The following is a 20,991-nucleotide window of genomic DNA, read 5'->3' as shown; positions in this document are numbered from 1 at the left end:
GCAACTTCCGCCTCCCAGGTTCAAGCGATTCTCCTGCCTCAGCTTCCCAAGTAGCTGGGATTACAGATGCCCGCCACCACGCCCAGCTAATTTTTTCATATTTTTAGTAGAGACAGGGTTCCGCCATGTTGACCAGGCTGGTCTCGAACTCCTGACCTCAGGTGATCTGCCCACCTTGGCCTCCCAAAGTGCTGGGATTACAGGTGTGAGCCACTGCACCCGGTCTACTCTATATTATTTCGTAAGATCCATCCATGTTGTGTAGCTTAAGTCCATTCATATTCACTGATATATAATTCACTTTATGAAGGTCTCAGAATGTACTTATCCATTGTGGTGCTGATGGACATTTGAGTTATTACCAGTTCTGGGGAATTACGGAAATTCTTCATGAACATTCTTGTTCATGTATCCTGGTGCACAAGTGCTTGCCTTTCTGTAGGATATGTGGCAGTGGAATCATTGGCTCATAGGATACATATATTTTTGGCTCTGCTAGATAATTACAAAGAGTTTTCCAGAGTGGAATTGTACTATTAATTTACGTATCCTGTTTGGTTTGAGAACTTCTGTTACTCCACAAACCCACTAACACTTGATATTATCAGATTTTTTTTGTCTATTTGATGAATGTATAGTGATATCCCAGTGTGGTTTTGTGTTTGCCTAATAGCTAATGAAGTCAAGTACCTCTTTTGAATATGTATTGGAAATTTGGACATCTTTTTTGGAGTTGCAAGGTTCTCTTCCATTTTGTGTTGAATTATGTGCTTTTTCTCATTGATCTGTAGAATTTCTTTATATATCCTTGTCTTTTTATTCTGCATAATATCAAAGGTTATAAAATGTTAGTATAGTCAAATTTATCATAATTTGATTTTACATAGATTTGTTTTTAAATGGACCAGAGAGAGAGTGGTGTAAATATGTTTTATCCATAAGTATTTAGTCTACATTATGCGGATTGAGATGTTTTTGTACCCATAGTTCACAAACAGATATTTACTGATAACATACACTTTTTACTGTGAAACATTCCCTAATTCTTTCATTCTTCCCTCTCCCTCTAACATAGTACATAGATAGCTGTTTCTGAATTTTATATATATGAGTATTGAAATTTTTTGTCTCTTTTCCTTTGTAAGTGTGTATGCATTTTATTATTATAGTAGTGTACTCTCTCCAATAATCAGTTTGGTTTTATACAGAAGAGGATGAGACGTGTTTCTCTTCTGTAAAATGATGAAAAGTTTAATATTATTAAAAATGGAAAGTAGACTACTTAGATTCTAGTTATACATTCATGCACCTATCAAAGAGTGAGATTTTTACTGGTTATTTAGGATCTAGGCATCCAGTAATCTCCTGTTGATCTTTTTCTTTCTCCCAAAGATCCCTCATGTCCATGATCCGGAAACGATCCCACCCCAGCGGCAGTGGTGCTAAGAAAGAAAAGGCAACTCAACCAGAAACACGTAAGCATCACTTCTATTGGTGTAAGTGGTTGATGGTGTACAATTTTGGGGCAATTCACATATTTGTTAAGTTCTTTGACTATAAACATGTTGTTGGGAGAGTAGTATGAAGCACTGAACAGCTGTAAGAATGAACCAGTAACCGTCATTGCCTTCCTGTAGTTTATTATCTAGAGGAGATAAACACGCACATCTCACTGTAATAAGAGACATACTGGCAAATATATTTTCATTAAAAGTCAGGGTACCTTGGAGTGTACAGGAAAGAGAGGGAGTAATTCCAAATGAGGGATTTGGGGCAAGACTTCTTAGAGTTGGTAGCAAGTGACCTGGGACTTTACCAAGCACTTAGTATGTACTACTGCACTGTTGTGTGCTGCAGGTACATGATATAGAAGTTACATTGTAGTGTAACTAGGCAGGAAGTAAACAAGTAAATATGTAATTATTTAAATACAATTAAGGAGGAGTACAGAGTGCTAAGAGATTGTGGAAGTGGACTGCTGGTGTCTGAAAATGATGTTCAAGCTGAGTAGTTGTGCCTTTAGAACATTGGGTGTGTTGGGTGGTGGTGTTTAGGGTAAAACCATTTCAAATAGAGGAGCAGCGGATTCAAAGGTCCAAAGAGTCCAGGAAGGAACTTGGCATATTAGGAAACTGAAAGAAAGTTTATATGGCTGGAACATGGTGTCCAAGAGAAGAGTTCTAATAGATAGGCAGAAGCCAGATTCTGGAGGTCAAGGTCAAGGTTCTGGAATTTCTCCTAAGAGCAGTAGAAGTTTTAAGCAGAGGTATAACATGATGAGAATTGTCCTTAAAAACAAAAGTCACACTGGCTGCAGTGAGAGAACAGACTGTAAATGGATGAGGGTGGATGAGGGAAGACTATTGCAGTCATTCAGATGAATGTTGATGGTAGCTTAGATGAGGGTAGTAGCAGCAGGGGTAGAGAGACATGCATGAATTCAGGAACTGTTTAGGGAGGTAAAAATTCACAGGACTATGGTTCATTGGAGATCGAGATATACAGGACAATGATGAGATGGGACTGGAGGGAGAAGGGGCCTCCCATTGAGCAGAGCCAGCAAATGCCTAGATGCACTGGAGTTGGTTTGGTGTGCAGCCACAGTGACAGCAAAGGCTTAAAACAAGGGGGCCAGATCTTGGTCCTCTGTGCCTGCCGTTCTAATTCCGTAGCCTCCATACAGATTCTGGGCAGATAGCTGGTGTGTTCCAGACTCTTCGTCCTCCTCTTTATCCTATTTTATTAGTATAAACAACATGGTAATGAGTAGCTCATTACCATGCATTGTGACAGCATTTTGCTTTAAATTCGGTTACTTTAAGGATTTAATGTCCCACTCTGTACCTCTACTCTGGCTGTGGTGTTTGAATTATTTCCACCCCTCTCCCCCTGAAGAGATTGCAAGCTCTTTGAGGGTTTACTCTTCTCGGCAGCATCCCACTGCTTTCATGCATATTGAATGAATTGAAGTTTGGACTTAGTTTTTTTCTCTCTTAGCAGGAATCTTGCAGCACCATTACAAATGAAAGCTGATTTTATCTCTAAGAATTGGCTTTCTGTGCCTGCCTTCTGCAATCCTTTGGAATCTATTCCTCCGCACATTAATGGGGCTGAAAGGCAAATTCTGCATTGCACAAGCCATTGCAGGATTCTGAAGCAATTCCGCCTTTGGTGATTTGCTGGGCGGCCCTGCTCTTGGGTTACTGGCTATTAGCGTTTCCTGATGCTGTAATTTAAATTTTGTTTCATTTTTTTTCGGGGGAGACAATTGGTATATCTTAGAGGGTAGGGGGGAAATTGGAATAAAATGAATTTTCCTTCCAAGTAAATCACATCACCAACTTGTCAACTTTGATAGCACCTTAAATTAAAAAGAAAAATTATTCTAAAATTTCTTAACCCCCAGTTTTAGGCACTATACAGTTTTTCTTACAAAAATGATGTTTATTTATAATTCATGAAATGTGACAGTATTTTCTCCCACATCCTTGGGCTACCGGATTGCTATTTTGGGATTCTAAGTAGAGTTACCAATATAGAAGTTGCTCTTGAGATTTTAGAATGGAGCAACCCTAAAAAACACACAGCCTTGAATAATGCATACTGTACTCACACAGTACATTTATAGTATCTTGTTAATAGGTCACACTGAAAAAATAGTTGTTGAGTGAATAAATCAATAATTAAATGCATGATGAATTAATGTAAAGCATCAAACATTGGGATTCTCTGTGACACTTTGGGGTTTGCATTTATAACATAGTGACTGATCTCACATTCACTGTGTTTTCTTTCTTAGGTTAGCATCTTATGATGGCTTTTAACTTACAGTTGGTAAGGTATTCAGAGTTTATTAGTGGGGAAACTTTTACTCCTTACTTATGGCTCTGAAAACTTCATTGTAAAGAAAGACTCTAGAATATTTTATAGATAGTTTTAATAATTGAATGTAAGAGATCATGACACTCTGAAGATAATAACTCTCATTTTGACAAGAATGTATTTATTAGGCCAGTTCTGGATTTCAGAACTATGCCTGCTGTTTATCATACATTTAGGTCATTAATTTATTGATCTTTTCTTATACTTCGCTGTGCCTTGATTTGCTAATCTGTAGAATGGGGATAGTAGTATTTCCTATTTCACAGGATTGTTGTGAGAATTAGTGAGTCTCACAACATGAAAAGTGTTTAGGGTAGTTTCCAGCACAGAAAATACTCAAAATGTTAGCGTGGAAAAACATGGAAAAGGTACTAGCCATCCTTTGGGAGGATCGAAGGGAATCCTCATCCCACAGGTTCTTGTGATTATTGTAGCTAAGGAAATTTCTTTAACTTTATGACCTGATGTCAGATTTGAACTTAATTCAACTATACTGTATTCCTTAGAAATTTGGTATATCACGGTGGCATAAGATTTTTTTTTAATTACCTTTAAAAGAAAGTTAGTGAAATAAATAGTAATCCTGTGGAATTTGGAAATTCATTTTCGTTTCTTCGAGGTAATAGCAGAAGGTTTTATTTAGTAATAAGGTGATGGTTTTTGTCTGTGGGTCTTTTTTTTTCTATAAGGAACTTATTTTTCAAGTGGGTCTTAAAATTTAAGCCCCAATTAATTACATGTAGCTTTCTGATCCAAGACTGACCTTGAAGCACTAACTCAAAGAGCATTTGATTTTATTTTCCTGTGGCAGTTCAATAACATTAGACCTGTTGTCTTCATTTGTCCCTTTTCTTTAATCTCCAGTGTCCTGCATATTTCTATTGTCCCCTTGATTACATGCTTTTGTGAGACAATTACCAACTGTGTGATTGCAGAAAGAATTACAAAACATACCATGAGCTCTCTGTAGGTGATTCTTGCAGATTTATTAGAACTGCTTAATAGTTTAGAAGTTCGTATAGATTGCTTTTTGCTAGTTCAAAAACAGGGTCGGCAAGAGAGAAAGCTTGTGCAGCTAACCTAGCGTTGCTCTTGCATTGCGCCTGAGTAGGGAATCTGATAAGAATGATTTCTTTTCCTTAAAACCAATTAAGCCTTTACATTTGAAAAAGACTGAGAAATTAAAGCCTGGTTTATAATCTGTACACAATACAGATAGTGGCACGTCTCTGAATTATCACTATGATTCTGGCAAGCAAATATAAGAAACTACTTTAAATTCCTGCTATGTTAGATGCTGTAGCAGATTTGAATGGTGTTGACCATAATTCTCCATCTGTCTGCCTTAATTAGTTTTTGTATGGTGCATTTAATTGGGTTTCAGTCATTCCTTACAGAGTGCTAATCTGTTTGTAGGCGGTGTTCCTATTACCGTGCAGCTCTTCCTAGTCTCAAAATGGCAGACTTTCTGAAAAATCAAATGTTTTAAAAATGTATTTTCTATGGTGAAACCCCGTCTCTACTAAAAATACAAAAATTAGCTGGGCGTAGTGGCGCGTGCTTGTAATCCCAGCTACTCGAGAGGCTGAGGCAGGAGAATTGCTTGAACCCGGGAGGTGGAAGTTGCAGTGAGCCGAGATCGTGCCATTGCACTCCAGCTCTGGGCGACAGAGCAAGACTCCATCTCAAAAAAAAAAAAAAAAAAAAAAGTATTTTCTAAATTCTCAGGAATAAATCCCATACCCATACCAGATGCTTGAATGGCAGATCTGGGTTTTATCTCCCTGGGTTGTGAGTAGGGTCAGCAAAAGCACTGTGTAGTTCACAAAGATACTCAGATATCAAGTGAGTGAGTGAATAAAGGAAAGAGTGATTGAATGAATGAATGAATTTCTACCCATCATAATTTACTTATCTGTTCCTTTGTTGATGTTTGTGAACCGTCAAAAGAAGCTGCCCAAGAAAATGCTGCTTAAGGGCACATGGTTGATCAACCCACAGTTCAGTCATCTTTCATTTACTCGTAGATGAGTTCTAACTTTGGTGACCATATTTCCCATGTTGCTTGGCAAAAGATACTTGTTTTGACTTCTGGATCTGAAAACTGTTGTTTAGATGTTGAGAAGTTTGAATTCTCAGCATTTCAGTGGCTTCTGAGGTTGACAGTTCTCTTTGAAGTTAGGAAGGTATCAGAAAACCTAGGTTATACAGTGAATATAGCAGTGATCCCTCATTGTGGACTTGTACAGATGAGGGTAACGGAAACTTCTGGTCTCTCTTAGTTGCTCCCCTAGGCACTTACACAAGAGGAATGGCTACCCAGGGTTGGAATGGAGTCTGGCCTTGTAGCAGAAAAAGAAGCCATAATCTAGGCCTCCTTATTGCAAAGCCTGATACTAGAGCTAATTAGCTCGGGGATGCAGTAGTGATTGCCTGCATTTAGAAGCCAGCCTTTTGGGATTTAGTCATTTCTACTCAAATAGTAAAAATATTAGTAGGCATTTAAAGCAGAAACTTCAGCAGCCAATAGTCAGTAGAAACTTGTTGAGTGCCCACCATATTGCCAGGCAGTGTAGAGTCTGTTAAAAACGGTAATTGGAAGGTCTTTATGAGATAAACTCAAATATGTTGGCTGCAGTGAGCTAGATGGAAGTAAACACAAGACCTAGAACTGCATTAATGGTGATAAATGTTCTGAAATGGTTCTGTGATTTTGGTCAAGCTATTCTACAAGAGAGACATTTCACTTTTCTGATCAACAAGTTTAAGTTCACCTCAGTTACATTCATCCAATTGATACATATCTCCACCTCTTATTTATTTATTTATTTATTTTTTTGCAGCAAAATAGTGGCAACGTTAAACAATAGATAGTTGAATTTTAAAATCAAATGTAATTACCTAATTGCAATTATTGCTACATGTATATTGTCTTTTAACATTGACAATTTAAAAAGACTTGAGAAAGGTCTGCTTAAATGTTTCCTTTCCATGCGATTCGTAAACAAAAGATGGCAATTTAAAAATAGATTTTATTTATTTACTGTTTGTCTTTTGACTATAGACTTACTCCAACAAGAAAAACATCTATTTCATCTTCTTTTCCCCTAATGGATTTCTGGTAGTTGTTTCTTTTTTAGGCTGATTTCTTTGACGTAGGATGTACTGTAAGTTGTAAAAACATCTTTGAGACAAAGATTATTTGGGATTAGGCACTAAGTTGGGATTTTAAAGACCTGGAGAAATGCTGACAAATGAACAAAGTCTACTTTGTTGACAGAGGCAAGACAATACTGACTTGAATCCAGGCTACAAATTTTTATAACTCTTATTTTTCTGATCAGATTTTGTCTCTAAAAATTTTTTCTTTAAGTGTTGCTACCTGATAGCTGTTAACGTTAGTAAATTTTTAGTGTTCTGCAACTGTGAATGAAAAATGACTGTGATTAATTACATAGTGTGATTTTTCCAAGTCACCAAAAATAGGAAGTAGCTGTTTTCTTGTAACATAAGAGGATTTATGTACGTGTTCTTTGAACAGCTGAAGAAGTCACAGATCTAAAGAGGCAAGCAGTTGAAGAGATGATGGATAGAATTAAAAAGGGAGTTCATCTTAGACCCGTTAATCAGACAGCCAGACCGAAGACAAAGGTATGGAGTGACTAAATGCTTTTTTCCCTGTTTGATATTTCCTTTTTTAAATGTACAAATTTGAAATTTGAGGAAAGCTGCATCAGGACTCATTGTCAGATCTTAGGATAAAGCTAACGTGTCACAAAAGCTTTTACTTCCACATAAGCATGTTTCAGGAGGACCCATGGTGAACCTAAATCAGTATAAAAAGGAAGCCATATTATTTTGGGGGTGCTGTCATCTCATTACGAGAGACAGTGTTATGAACTGTTACACCAAACAAACAACAATTATCACATCCTTTCTTTTCTTTGATTCCTGATTCTTTTGTGTGATTCTACTGATTATCTACTATGTGCCAGATACTGTTTTAGGCACGGGGGATAAAGTAGTGAACAAAATAGGCAAAAACCCTCGCCTTTCTGAGGCTTCTATTATAGTGGACGGAATCACATAATAATAACAGCAGAACAAAACTAGGACAACTTTGGGGAAAATAGTGAGACTTATATGATTGTTTTTCATTAATTTCACAAATGTTTTCCAAGTCACTTCAAGGAGAAAAACTCTCTCCTAAACTAGACCACAGTAGCACTCCAGGATCTGTGAAGTCGCTTAGAGTCCCTTTCATGATCTCTATGCTACATTTAAATAAGCCCAATAATAGTTTTCAACATTGCTCTTGAAAAATATCCTTTCTTCTCTCTAATTGGGTATGAACTGACCGGTTCTTCCTCTTCCTCCACTTCCTCTTCTTCCTTCACCTTCTTCACTAACCTTTATGGTTTGGTTCTTTCTCCCTCTCAAGGCTGCCCTACCTCAACCGTGTGAACGTCCCCCAGTGTTATGACTGTTCAGTACACATTCTGAGGGTTTTCTTTTTCTATTCTTTTTTTTTTTTTTTTAGATGGAGTCTTACTCTGTCGCCAGGCTAGAGTGCAGTGGCGCGATCTCGGCTCACTGCAACCTCTGCCTCCCGTGTTCAAGCGATTCTCCTGCCTCAGCCTCCCAAGTAGCTGGAACTACAGGCGCATGCCACCATGCCCAGCTAATTTTTGTATTTTTAGTAAAGATGGGGTTTCACCGTGTTGGCCAGGATGGTCTTGATCTCTTGACTTCGTGATCTGTCCGCCTTGGCCTCCCAAAGTGTTGGGATTACAGGCATGAGCCGCCATGCCCGGCCTCTGATGGGTTTTCTAAGTTGCCACTTTGTCACAGCCAGGCAAGATAGCCAGGCAAGGTGAGAGTGGCTGCAGTGTGGGCTGTACATGGGAAAGGATTGGAAAGAGGGAAAGAATGCTCAACTCCAAGAGTAAATTTACATCTAAGGAAACAGAAGCTTCAGCCAACCACGTAAAATAGTTCAGTCTTGTGCCAATTATCTGAAAGCAGTTTTCTAAGTAAAGGATGAAATGTAAAACTGGAGGAGAAACTGAGTGTGTAGAATGATCTGGCACAGCTGGCCCAGTGCTGGTGTCTGGCAAGAGAGTGAAGAGCAGAGCTCTTGGAGTTGGGCCCTGGCACTGTCACTCAGCTTCCCCACACTTCTTCTCTTCAAGATGGGGATAGCACCTGCCTTATCTGACACATGGGGTTGTTGTCAAGATCAAATGGAATGAAGTGTGAAAATACTTTAAAATGCAAGGTCTGAGTGCCACCTTTGAAAAAGAATCCATTTTTATGACCTTCACATCACCACTAATTATGGAAAGAATAAGCAAAACCAAACTATTACTAGAGAAAAAATACAATGCCATAAAGAAACAAAATTAGTTTTAGAAAGAAAAAAGTTGAAAACTTCTTAAATCATAAGCAATCAATGTTCCATACGTACTTTCATTTTCAGAAGATCACTTTGTGCTTTTTCTTTCTTCCCATGACTCTTCCTGCAGTTACACATTATTTAATGTCAATTCAAAATCTGGGAAGCAAGTGAACAAGGATCAGTGGACAACTGGGTTTTTTGCTGGTAATCTTGAACTGTGTAGATATAGTGCTGAATGACCTGGTCAATAACCTTTAAAACAAATTGTCACTGCATGCTTGAGGACAGACATCTTCCCCTAGTACCATCAGGGCTTTCCTGAAATGTCACAAATGGTGACATTTTTTGGTCCAGGGTTCAAAAGGCTTGTGCAGTCAGAGGGCAGCCTGAGTGGCATGGCAGCACTTTTGGGTATGCCTAAAGGCAGGGCATTTGTTTGAACGTCACAGCTTATCACCTGAAGGGTTGACCTGCAGAAGTCAAGCCTGCCTTGAGAATATTAATTTAACCACTTATTTTCTAAATTCCTTGGTGGTGGTGGTGGTGCTAGTGTGGTTGAAATTAGTGTCTTAGTGCTTATTGACTGGCACTAAGGGCATGTGTATTTCACAGAAAATCTGTGCTATGAGAGCTGAATGCCTTAGTTGCTTTGTACACAAGCAGCAAACCTCTCTCTCTCTTACTTCTGCTCTGTTTCTAAAATTTGAAGTAGGATCTTATTTTTAAATTCTGTTATTGAGAGGAAAGGATTATAGGTTGCTGATAATTAACTCTCATTTTTTTGATGAGACAGAATATAACCTTACCTCTTTTCCAGGAATAAGAGGCTCAAGGGATTCCTTTCATTATGTCTTGCAAGTTTCCCCTTCATCTCTATCCTTCGTGAAAAGAAGTGGTACAAGGGAGATCAGAAGTCTTTCCTGAACTTACTTTTCATGAGGTCCTCATGCTAAATTTTCCCTCCATTAAATTAGTTGAGTGATCTGCAGAGATCGTTAGGTGTTGTGGGGCAGGCAAATCATACCCAGAATTTTACTTCAAATTAGTTTGTCCATGGTATGGCCAGAAGAGAGCTGAGCTTGTAATCAAGACACCTAACTCAAATACTACCTTGCTGAAGCCTGACTTTCCTTCCAAGATGAGTGATTGGACTACACCTCCTCTGAGGTCTTTGACTGCTCTGGCAGCCAGCCATGCTAACTTTCTCCTGTAGCCAGGTTCTTTGCTGGTCCCTGCTCTCTCGACTCTGTCCTCTTGTGAAATTCTTACATGCCAGGCCCCTGTAAGCTGACCTCCTCCCATAGCTGGTGGAGCTGAGAGAGGTTTTCTGCCCTGTGGCTTGCTTCTGCTCTGCACTGCCTTCTTCCTAGTCTCTGCTTGCTGGCAGAGTCCAGCAATGCAGGTGGAGAACAGTTTATCGTAAGAAGCTCTGAATAATTTAGAATCAGATCTTTGAAATCCGATGTCTACCAAATCTTCTCTATCTGTGATAATAATCAAGAGGTAACAATATGGTATTTAGAAGAGGGTAGCTTGTCTCCTTTTGCTTTGAATATAACTTCTTATTTTTTGTTTAACTGCTACTTGAAAGCACTAACATGGCTAGTATTTTTTCCTCACCTTAAGACATAGTCCTAATTTAAAAATGTATATAGTCATACATATTACCAATATAAGGCTACTAATACTTTGCCATGTAAACATCATTGTTTAGTATTTTTAAACTGAATTACTCAGTAATTTTTCATTCTTTTTAAAATTATAGCCAGAATCTTCGAAAGGCTGCGAAAGTGCAGTGGATGAACTAAAAGGAATACTGGTAAGGATAGATTTTGGTTTATTGTTTAGCTAATGGGGAAATGAAAGGAGAGTATTTTAAAATCTGTTTTTTGTGAATTGTTTGTGGTGTGTTTTAGTCCCATTTACAATTAACCTCATCTTTGGCCAGTTTATTTGATTGTGCTTACAGACTGCTCCATCACATATGTTAATAATGTTTCAAATACCACTGTGCTGTTTTTGTTCTAAGAGAGTGGTTACACTTTCACCAAAGTCATTGTTTCCTGTTCTTGCCCTCCAATCCTGGCATCACAGCTTGAAGATGAAGTGTCTGGCCATATGTAAGGATCCGTACATGTTGATGAAAAACAGAAATATAATAGATGAATAATGCTTTACTTTGAAGCCTAAAAGGAGAATCCTAAATGTGAAGCCAAGCTCCTCCCCAAATAGCTTCGTATCAGGGTCACAGTCTGCCTTTCCTCACAGTCGAAACAATTATTTGATGATAAATTAAGGAATAAAATAAGAGGCCCTTTTTTAATGTTACTAATTTTATTTTCTGACAGTTGGAGAGCATGCTTTGTGTCCCTTCCTAGTCATATTTTTGCTTTTCAAACTGTGAGCTTTTGCCAATGGAATCAGCGGCTACTGCACTCTCCAGCAGTTGCTGTCAGAGACAGATGCCTCACTTAGAAAATGTTTCAGATACTAAGAGCTCTATTCTCAGATCCTGTTACAGTCCCAATCCCAGTTATTATGCACAGTAAGTCAACAAACATGGGGGCGGAGGTACAAAACTGAATACTCCCATGTTTGTTGTTGCTGTGCTAATTATGCATTGCATGTAGACATCCACATAATTGTGGTAAACAAGATTATTTTCATCAAGCATGTCTTTAAACAGTAGACTTAACCCAGAATGGCTTAATTAGTTTGCTTTAGTTTTAAGTGAGTGGGATTAGCACTGAAGAGAGGTATATCACTGGCTAACAGTGGTGGCCTACCTACAGAATAATGTATTAAAGCCATTGAAAAAGCATGTGGTGATTATCTAATGGATTCTTTGATCAGAGAAGTCTGTTATTCAGTGTTCTGTTAAGGAGAACTCCCTATGACAGTCTCTTTTGTTGTGTTTGTGTTATAATGCTAATTCATGTTCATAAAGATGTCCCCTGGGGCACAGTTCTGGTCAACAGTGAAAAAGTAGACTATACTGAGTTTGACTTTTTAAAAATTAGGTTAATTTTGAAAATCAGACATCTCTATGAGGTACACGTGATAATATTTGATTAGCCAAGAGATCCCATTCTCTGAGAACGCTGCATGGTAGCAGGTTTACTGAATTATAGCACTACTCTTAAATACCATAATTTTGTGCCACTTCAAGGAGAGAAATTTGTGAAATAATTTATAAATTATAAAAAATTTTAAGACATCTTTTTTAGCACAAATTGCCCCCATCCTTCTTGCCTTGGATCTATCTTTAGATCTCACTGCCTTACCTGGCATTAATGTATCACTAGGAGTTACTACTCTGACAATATTATTTCTTTACATTAAGTTTTTTTAAAAGTAGAACTCATGATTCTCTCCCCTACTCTTTACCAAGTGGCAGTTCTCCTCTTTCCCCATAGAAGTTTCTTTGAGGGTGGATGGACTATTTGTAATTCCCTGTCACCTGGAGCCTATAAACCACACACATTCTTATAAGAAAGATAAAAAGAAAGCTCCTAGCTCGACCTGCCAGACATTTGGGTCTTTAGTGGTGCTTATTGCTGGAGTTCAGACTATTAAGATTATTGAAGTTAGTACCCTGTAAAGCACATGGTGCCAACCTCACCATCATGGCATGTAAGAAACAATTAAGACAGAACACGAAAAGCCTGCAGTTGTGTACTGAAAAACACAAGCACTGGTACCAGGGGTTATCAAGAAACCAAAAAACACTGTGTTCGGTTCTACTGTGGAACAGAACCAGAAAGAAGCTCAGTGTGGGTTATTTTTTGATGAAATGGAATGTGACCCAAGTTGTAAGACTTAGTGATTTGGTCTTCTGCTAAGTTAGCCCACAGGTAGAAAACAAGTCTCTGGTTTGGGGGAGTTTCAAAACCCTATTCTGTTTTCTGAGTTGAACAATTTTCAAGCCAATTTTTAATGTCTCAGTATTGACTGACCTCGTTTTCCCAAACCTACTTCCACTTAAGTTTTAAAGCTGGATATTTTGTAGACAAAAATATGTATAGTCCATTTCTCATAGTCACAAAAGGTTTTGAGGTTTAGGAAATGAAACCTTTTGAGTCACCTCAGTCACTTAAAAAGCCACTCTAAGTGACAGTGGTGATTGCTGAAGAATAGATTGGTACAAATCAAAATTCTCTTCTCAATTTCAGTTGGCTGTAAATCAAAGAACTAAAAGCAATTTTTAAAAAATTATATTATGGGTCTTTTTCAGACATCTTCAGTTTTCCAAAATACCCAGAAATTTTTGAATAGTTAATTTTGCCTGACAATTAGATTAGTTAGTATTATGAACATTTAACTAACATGGGGCCTAAGATTGTTAAATGATCACAGTGTTTTGAAGTAGAAAAAGAGTATTGGCTTGGGACTTGGGAAGTCTAAGTTCTAGATCCAGCCCTATCAATGACTTATTGTGGGACCTGTCCCCAGATCCTGAGGCTCACTGAATTTGAATTCTCTTTTCTATAAAGTGAAGGAATTATATGTACCACAGTTTCTAAGTTAATTTCTGATTCTCAAATTTTATGATTATAATATAAAGAGATAACTAAAATAGTCTTGGTATTTTATTAGCTGAGCTCTTCATCATTTCAGTTGAGAGTCATGCAGAAACCTTTCTTTCCTCCACAATTGCCCTTGTATTGAAAGTTTACTCATATATTAGCTGAAGCCACCACATCCGTCAGTAAATGGAGAAAGGAGTTGGGGATTCAAGGGTTAAAACGTGGAAAATGGATTCCTTCAGTAATCAGGTATGATGAGAGAGTAGCTTACTACAGTCAAGAATTTGAGGAAATAATGCCATTATCCAAATAAAAAAACTAGAAAATATTGTGAAAGATTCATCAATAAAAGATATCCTTGAAAGGTATGTATGTATGTACAAACACACACATAAGTTTTCCTTGAATTAAATCAAGCCATTGAGAAAAATTACACAGTGTCCTTGCTATTGAAACAATGTAGTAGTTTTACAACTTATTTTAGTAGTGATGACCATATGTTTTTCAAATATCTGTTTACAAATGATAGAGATGGTAAGTTTTTAAAAATTATAAATACAAATGATATGGGAATAGTTGTTGTAGTACTTTTTTCAAATGTAAAGTGGCTATGGTTCTATTTTCTGTATCTTGTCAGTATTGGTCATACCTCATGGTGTGACTCTTCTACACGCAGAAGCGTATCAGCAATGTTAAAGAAACAAACCAGATTTTAATGATAAAAGAAGCCATTATAGTGTTACATGTGATGTGATAGTCCTTTTAATGTATTTACACAATAAATGAAAAACAAAAAGAGATACTTCTAAGGAAAAAATTATATGCCTGATTAAAATATGAGCCTTATTTAAGTCTTTTGCAAACCAGTTGATTAGGCAGCTGACAGCAAAATAATATAATCTCCTAATCTTGTTAGTCAGTTTCCTCCCTGACAACAGGTTACTTTTCTATAACTTTAAGCAGTTAGGGAAAAACTTCCCTAAACAAAATAACATAACCTCTTAATAGAGGTTAATTATGAGATTTGTAGCCATCTGATTTTACAGGCACCTTTTTTTTTTTGTTTTATAGGCTAAAGAAGAAACAAAGGTTACCATTTTTAGCCAGTAGAATTATTAGAATCCTTCAGGTAGTTGGCAGGCAGGGAGGGAGCAGGATTAAGGCAAGTCCTTAGTGAGTTCAAACATTACAAAGGCTGGCAAGATTATTAGCCTTGGTGGACAAAAGCTGTCTTTTGACTCCGGCATGAAGTCTGGCAAGTTATACCAGACTTGAGGTTCTTATTTCCTCTGATCAAAAGATTATGGTTCTCCTGCCTTCCCCTCCCTCTGCTGCCTCCCAAGTATGTGGCACAGTTGAGAAGGACCATTTCTAAGAAATAATGGGCATCTCTTATGAAAGACTTGTCGATGTATTAAATCCTTATGTATCACTGAGAAATACGTCACCCAGTGTTCTATACAAACACTTGACTAGTAATGGAGATGGAAAACCATAGCTCTCACTCTGTAACATACTTCCCGGAGGAGCCAGAGCAGGGAAACATGGATCTTTCTCTGTCTTCTTGAAAGCCAGTATCAGTTTCAGCAGGAGGACAGATTTATAGCATCTCTTGTTTCCTTCAGTGTCTTCTGGGCCCTGAATAATACATTAACTGTCTCCTGTGTTAGGAATGTGGAGTTAAGATGCCGACCCTTGCTTGCCTCTCTGTATGATTATAACTTTCCTTTCATACTGAAGTCAAGATGTGCTCAGTGCAGCCCTTCTTTGGGTTGGCCCCTGGAGAGCATTATGTGCCTCCTCTGACAGCTACGACGCCACGGACATCAGGTGTGCAGCCAGGGTCACCCTCTGAAGGATCAGTCACACATTTTTCAGTGCCGCTGTGATTTCAGTTTAGTAGCTTGTGGCTACCATATAAAGATTTCCTTCGAAGGTGAGTTTAATATATCAATTCTCTTCTCCACCCAGTCAACACACATCACGTCTTAATCGTCGATATGCAGGTACCTTCCCACTGATGAATTTCATATAGTCACCTCTTCCAGAAGTGTTCTTGTACTGTTCTTCTGAAACAAAAGCTAGCATTTACACCATCAGTAGCATCTTCTTAAATGATCCAACACTCTGTCTTGTTGAAAATGTGCACATTTAAAAAATATTAATATATAGCAAATTCATTTTGTTTCATAATTCCATTCAAATTCTGGTAATGTTTTCATGGTTTGATTTTTATATTCTTTTGTATATTGTATTAAGACATTAACCTTTTTGTTTTTGTTTTGTTTTCACTTTAGGGGACACTTAACAAATCCACTAGTTCAAGAAGCTTAAAATCCCTTGACCCTGAAAACAGTGAAACTGAGTTAGAAAGGATTTTGCGTCGCAGAAAGGTGACAGCAGAAGCAGATAGCAGTAGTAAGCCGGTTTGAATTCTCCACAGTCCTTCTCTTCATCTCTGAAACATCTTCTTCTAAGTCTCTTTTTACATGAAACAATCTTTTAAAAATTATTATTAAAATATTTGTTTTTAATGTGAGTGAGAAGTATGGGATGGGTAAAGATATTTATGGATATCTCATAAGAACTCTTAGATATTTTTATTTATTGGTGTGTTTACTTATTTGTAGGTAACCAGGCATTTATAGATCTGATTTGTTTAATGCAAGATGCCCTTGTGTAAAGACATTCAGGAAGAGTTTCGGCAGCAATATAGCATCAAGTACAGGCTCTGGAGCCAGACCACCCAAGTTTGAGTCCTAGTTCTCTTGTATACCAGCTGGTTGCCCTTAAGCAAATTACTGAACCTCTTTGTGCCTCAGTTTCTTCATCTATATAATGAGAATAATAAAAGCACTGCTTCATAGGATAATTCTAAAGATTAAGTCAATATGTGAAAAATGCTTAGCAATGTACATGGCACAAAATGAGCACACATTTAGTAGTTGCAGTAGAAATTACACATCAGTTACAAATGCAGGAAAATCATCTTTACTCTTTGTATCCATTTAGCTTACTGTGCCTGCCTGTGAACTGAGTGACTGGGAAATTCCAGCTCTGTCACTGACCATAATGTACCATCTGAGCAAGTCTGGAGCTCACAGTTTGCATTTGTGTGACATTAGGTCTGTATTAGGCCTCAAAACGTATCCCAGAACTGTGCGTGTCTTCAGTGGTTTCATCAGCTCGATCATGGGAATTAACGGAAACCTTTATGAGGTTTCCCCTTGTGACAAGGTAGGAAGCTGACTTCAAAAAACTACCTTAAAGTAAAATTAATCAGCAACCGCAGCTAATGGGCTGAAGCTTCTAGACTGAGTTCAGTCAGCTTCAAGTAGTCTATCATAACAGCTTAAATCTGGAAAATACTGAGTCACATTGACCAAATTTAAGTAGCAAGAATATTAAAGATGGGTTTTTGATGATCAAGTTCTAATGTTCAGAGAGAGATTTACTCAGACAATAGAGTAAATTGATTCCTTGAACCCAAAGTGGCTTAATACCAACCAAACTTTTATTATTAGAAGATGAAACTTTTCTTCTTTAAAAAAAAAATCAGCCATTCAGTTTTTAGGTTGGTTTGCAAGTTCTATTATTAAAATCTTTACAAAGATTCTCCCCTCCTACTGTGCCCCCCAAAACAACTACCTCAGGAAAATTAAGGGGGTGCCACAACATTTTTTTTCTTAGGATGGCTTTGCGAGCATTATGCAGCCTCCTCGTAACATATAATCGTTATTCATTTTGTGACTTAATCAGTGCTTGAGTCATCCTTTTCATCGTTTCAGCCTTAAAGCGCTCATGTAAACATTGCTATTTTTAAGGACTTTGTTGATGTGCCATTTTAGTGCTCTGTTGTTCACATTTTGTGTTTTGCCACTGGCTTTTTCGTTTCTCCAAAAACATTGTTACTTCACTCACAAATTTGGTCAAAATGTGCAATACTCACATTTCAGAGTTAGTTTTCAATGGAAGAAGTGAGCAAAGGTTTTTATTTTAGTTAATATGGAAATTTGAATAATTCAGAGTACAGAAAGGAACACATTTCGTGAACATGGTGGGAATATTTCACTTAATGTATTATATTCCACCAATATACAAATATTTGTATTATTTTAGGGCAGTTAGAATAGAAAATACATATTCAGTAGAATCGTTAATAAATGAATAGAAAAATGAGAACTCATTGGTGAGGTAGAGAGCAAACACACACTAAGGGAGTGACTTGTAATTGAGCAGAAATTTCCTTTGAGTTTCCTAATAGCCAAAGCAAAAGGAAAAGAAAGGAAGGAAACAAACTTACAAACTCTTACCATCTAAAAAAGAAATCATACCATTTTTTAGGTGGTACAAACGTTTTTCTATTATCAAACTAGAGGTGGCTTTTACCATGTGAATATTTTTTAAAGGCTGTGGAGTGACAAAGTGAAAATTCCAGGGGGGAAAGTAAGGAAGAAAGTAAAGCCGCAGAGCTGCATGGTGGGAGTCAGGTGACAGAGGTGAGGAGTTGGATAGGTTGGTGTCTCAGGTACTTGAATCTCTGGGGTGGTTTTCTTCTGCCCAGAAAGTCTTTTGGGAAAGTAAATGTGAGGTCATAAGTAGAGAAAGGAAACATCAGAAGAGAGACAGCCTGAGAGTTTGCAGAGCTAAGATCTCAGGTTAATGGTTATCTCCCCCAGGGACAAAGGATGTTGTACCCTTTTCCTTAGGATTTTTCTTAGGCATCTAACTAATGTTCCCTTGTTTTAGCTAGCCTTGTGGCCTACCAAACTGACATTTCAAAGAGCAGCAAGTGCCTCTTGGAGAACACTGGGTGGCTTAAACAGGATACAGTAATAATACTCTTAAACAGTGTACATTTTTTAAAATGTCTTTTTGTATATAAGAAAAATATAAGAGCTGTAGCTTAGCGCACTACTTTCCTTCCTTTTTGCAGAAAATGTGTTGGTGTATTCAGAAGCAGATCTTTTTTACAAGGACAGATGGTTTAAAGCTACCTAGTGTTGTAGTCAACGCTTATCCAAGGGCAGAATAGAGCTGATCAGAAGCAAATCTTGAATTCAACTTCGTATTTATATTTTCAGGAACTCTAAAATTAATCTTTCTGTTCTGCCCTTCTGTCTTAACTGCCACAGCTCCATGCAACATGAGGCTTGACATAGCTGGGAGGAAAAGGCCTTTTTTTTTTTTTTTTTTTGTTCTCTGAGATGAAGTCTCTCTCTGTCGCCCAGGCTGGAGTGCAGTGGCGTGATCTCGGCTCACTTCAACCTCTGTCTCCTGAGTTCAAGCGATTCTCTTGCCTCAGCCTCCCATGTAGCTGGGATTACAGGCACCCACCATCAAACCTGGCTGATTTTTGTATTTTTAGTAGAGACAGGGTTTCACCATGTTGGCCAGGTTGGTCTCTAACTCCTGACCTCAGGCGATCCGCCTGCCTCGGCCTCCCAAAGTGCTGGGATTACAGGCATGACTCACCACGCCCAGCCAGAAAAGGCCTTTTAGATCAAAATATCCAAAAATGTCCAAACTTGTCTGTCTAGAAAGTATAGGTGAATTAAATAGGGAAGATAGAAACTAATGCTTTGTGAACTGGGGCTTCCACTAGAACAGAGAGGTCCTGTGTAACCTGCATAGAGCAAGGCTCAGAGAGGTGTCCAACAGAATGGGTTCATAATTTTTTAGTCTCTCTTAGGTAGATTTTTCAAATTAGACCTTCATTTTTAGAGTTGATATGTTACACTATTACACTGAGTACATCAGGCACATTAAATCCAAATGTAAGAATAGCATTCCAGAGCTTAATACCAATGGTCAGGGATTAGCTAGCATTTTGGATTATACCCACTAGTGCTTTCCATTTTAAGATGATCTGACATTTGTTAGGGATAGACATCCAAGAGACACCCAAGTTTTGTGCTCTTCTTACTGGCACATTTCAAGGTTATCCTCTCACTTTATTTCTAGAAATAGTCATTTAATTTGCATATTTGTGACTTATTTCATAAATCTCTTTGTTTTAAAAGCATTCCTTCTGAAGTTTCAAGAAGCACTTACTAGAATCATGCTTTGAGAAAAACTGACTAGGATAGAATCTTTCCACCTAAAATTAGGGACTGGCTTCAATGCCCAGAATTTTTAGATTGATATGCCAATATATCAATTATTAATATATTTTTTATTTATAGTTTTATTATAGTTTTTAAATCCTGTCCTAAAGAGCAGAAAAGTCCAAAAGGTAAATAGCCAAACTCTTTCCCACTTAATTTTTATGATTTTGTGTCTGTGTTTTAAGAGGAAACAAATCCACTTACTTCTCATTCACATTAAAATGAAAATGTTCATAAAAACTGTGTAATGCTCAAGAAGCCTTCATGAGCCTTTTAGAAAGAGCCTTTTGACGTGGTTCTATTTTCTGTTTAAAATGCAGAGCTGAGTTTTGGGAAGAATTAACTCTTGAGAGGCGAAATGGTTCGAGTAGGGCTGTCAGAAAGCCATACTCTATGAGAGGAAAAGACTTTCCACAATTCCAGTATTAAGAAGGACCCTGGTCAGTGAGGGAATTGTGGCCTGGGATTTTGTGGTTTCTTAAAGGTCTGTACACAATTTCTCAGCGTGGTCCTGGTAGATTGAAACGTAGTAGTACCACGAAAGCAGAGCAGATTTCCAACAAGAACATTTTCCAGCATGCTCTTGAAATTTTAACAAACTTGGCCTTTTCACTTCTTGAGGGATTTTCAGCTAATCTGTTTTTCAGTACCATATTAATAAGCATCATACAGAATTATTAAACTTGAGGTATGTGTTTGGTTTTAAGGTCCAACTGGGATATTAGCCACCTCAGAGTCCAAATCCATGCCAGTGTTGGGTTCTGTATCCAGTGTAACAAAAACAGCCTTGAACAAGAAAACTCTGGAGGCAGAATTCAACAGCCCGTCCCCCCCAACACCTGAGCCAGGTGAAGGGCCCCGTAAATTGGAAGGATGCACAAGTTCCAAGGTTACGTTTCAGTAAGTAACGACGCTCTTTACTAAGTGGTGTATAGAAGAATCTGTAATGACTAACTTGTGTGTTTCTTTGATTTGTTTCTCTTTAGAGAGATTTTGATTTGGCTCGCCAGTAAATTCTCTTCTTTTCATTTGATGGGCCAGCTTTTTCATTCTAGGCTCCTAGCTAAGAGATCTCATT

General features: G+C 37.8%; 1 protein-coding gene across 7 annotated transcripts in view; it reads left to right on the top strand.

The window, feature by feature from the left end:
• Positions 1–20,991, top strand: part of SHTN1 (shootin 1) — a 121,692-nt gene that overhangs the window by 83,417 nt on the left and 17,284 nt on the right. For 6 of the 7 annotated variants that reach the window (XM_063670312.1, XM_063670311.1, XM_063670313.1 and 3 more), the window contains exons 12-16: positions 1,393–1,475; positions 7,424–7,533; positions 11,046–11,099; positions 16,104–16,224; positions 20,621–20,813. In XM_063670312.1, the coding sequence (XP_063526382.1) occupies positions 1,393–1,475; positions 7,424–7,533; positions 11,046–11,099; positions 16,104–16,224; positions 20,621–20,813 (561 nt within the window). The remainder of the gene's footprint in view (positions 1–1,392; positions 1,476–7,423; positions 7,534–11,045; positions 11,100–16,103; positions 16,225–20,620; positions 20,814–20,991) is intronic. The other variant, XM_054435910.2, reaches the window with a different exon arrangement.

The sequence above is a fragment of the Pongo pygmaeus genome, chromosome 8 (genome assembly GCF_028885625.2).
Source record: "Pongo pygmaeus isolate AG05252 chromosome 8, NHGRI_mPonPyg2-v2.0_pri, whole genome shotgun sequence".
Lineage (NCBI taxonomy): Eukaryota > Metazoa > Chordata > Mammalia > Primates > Hominidae > Pongo > Pongo pygmaeus.
Note: the sequence above shows the minus strand (reverse complement) of the source record. Positions and strands in the feature narration are given on the sequence as shown.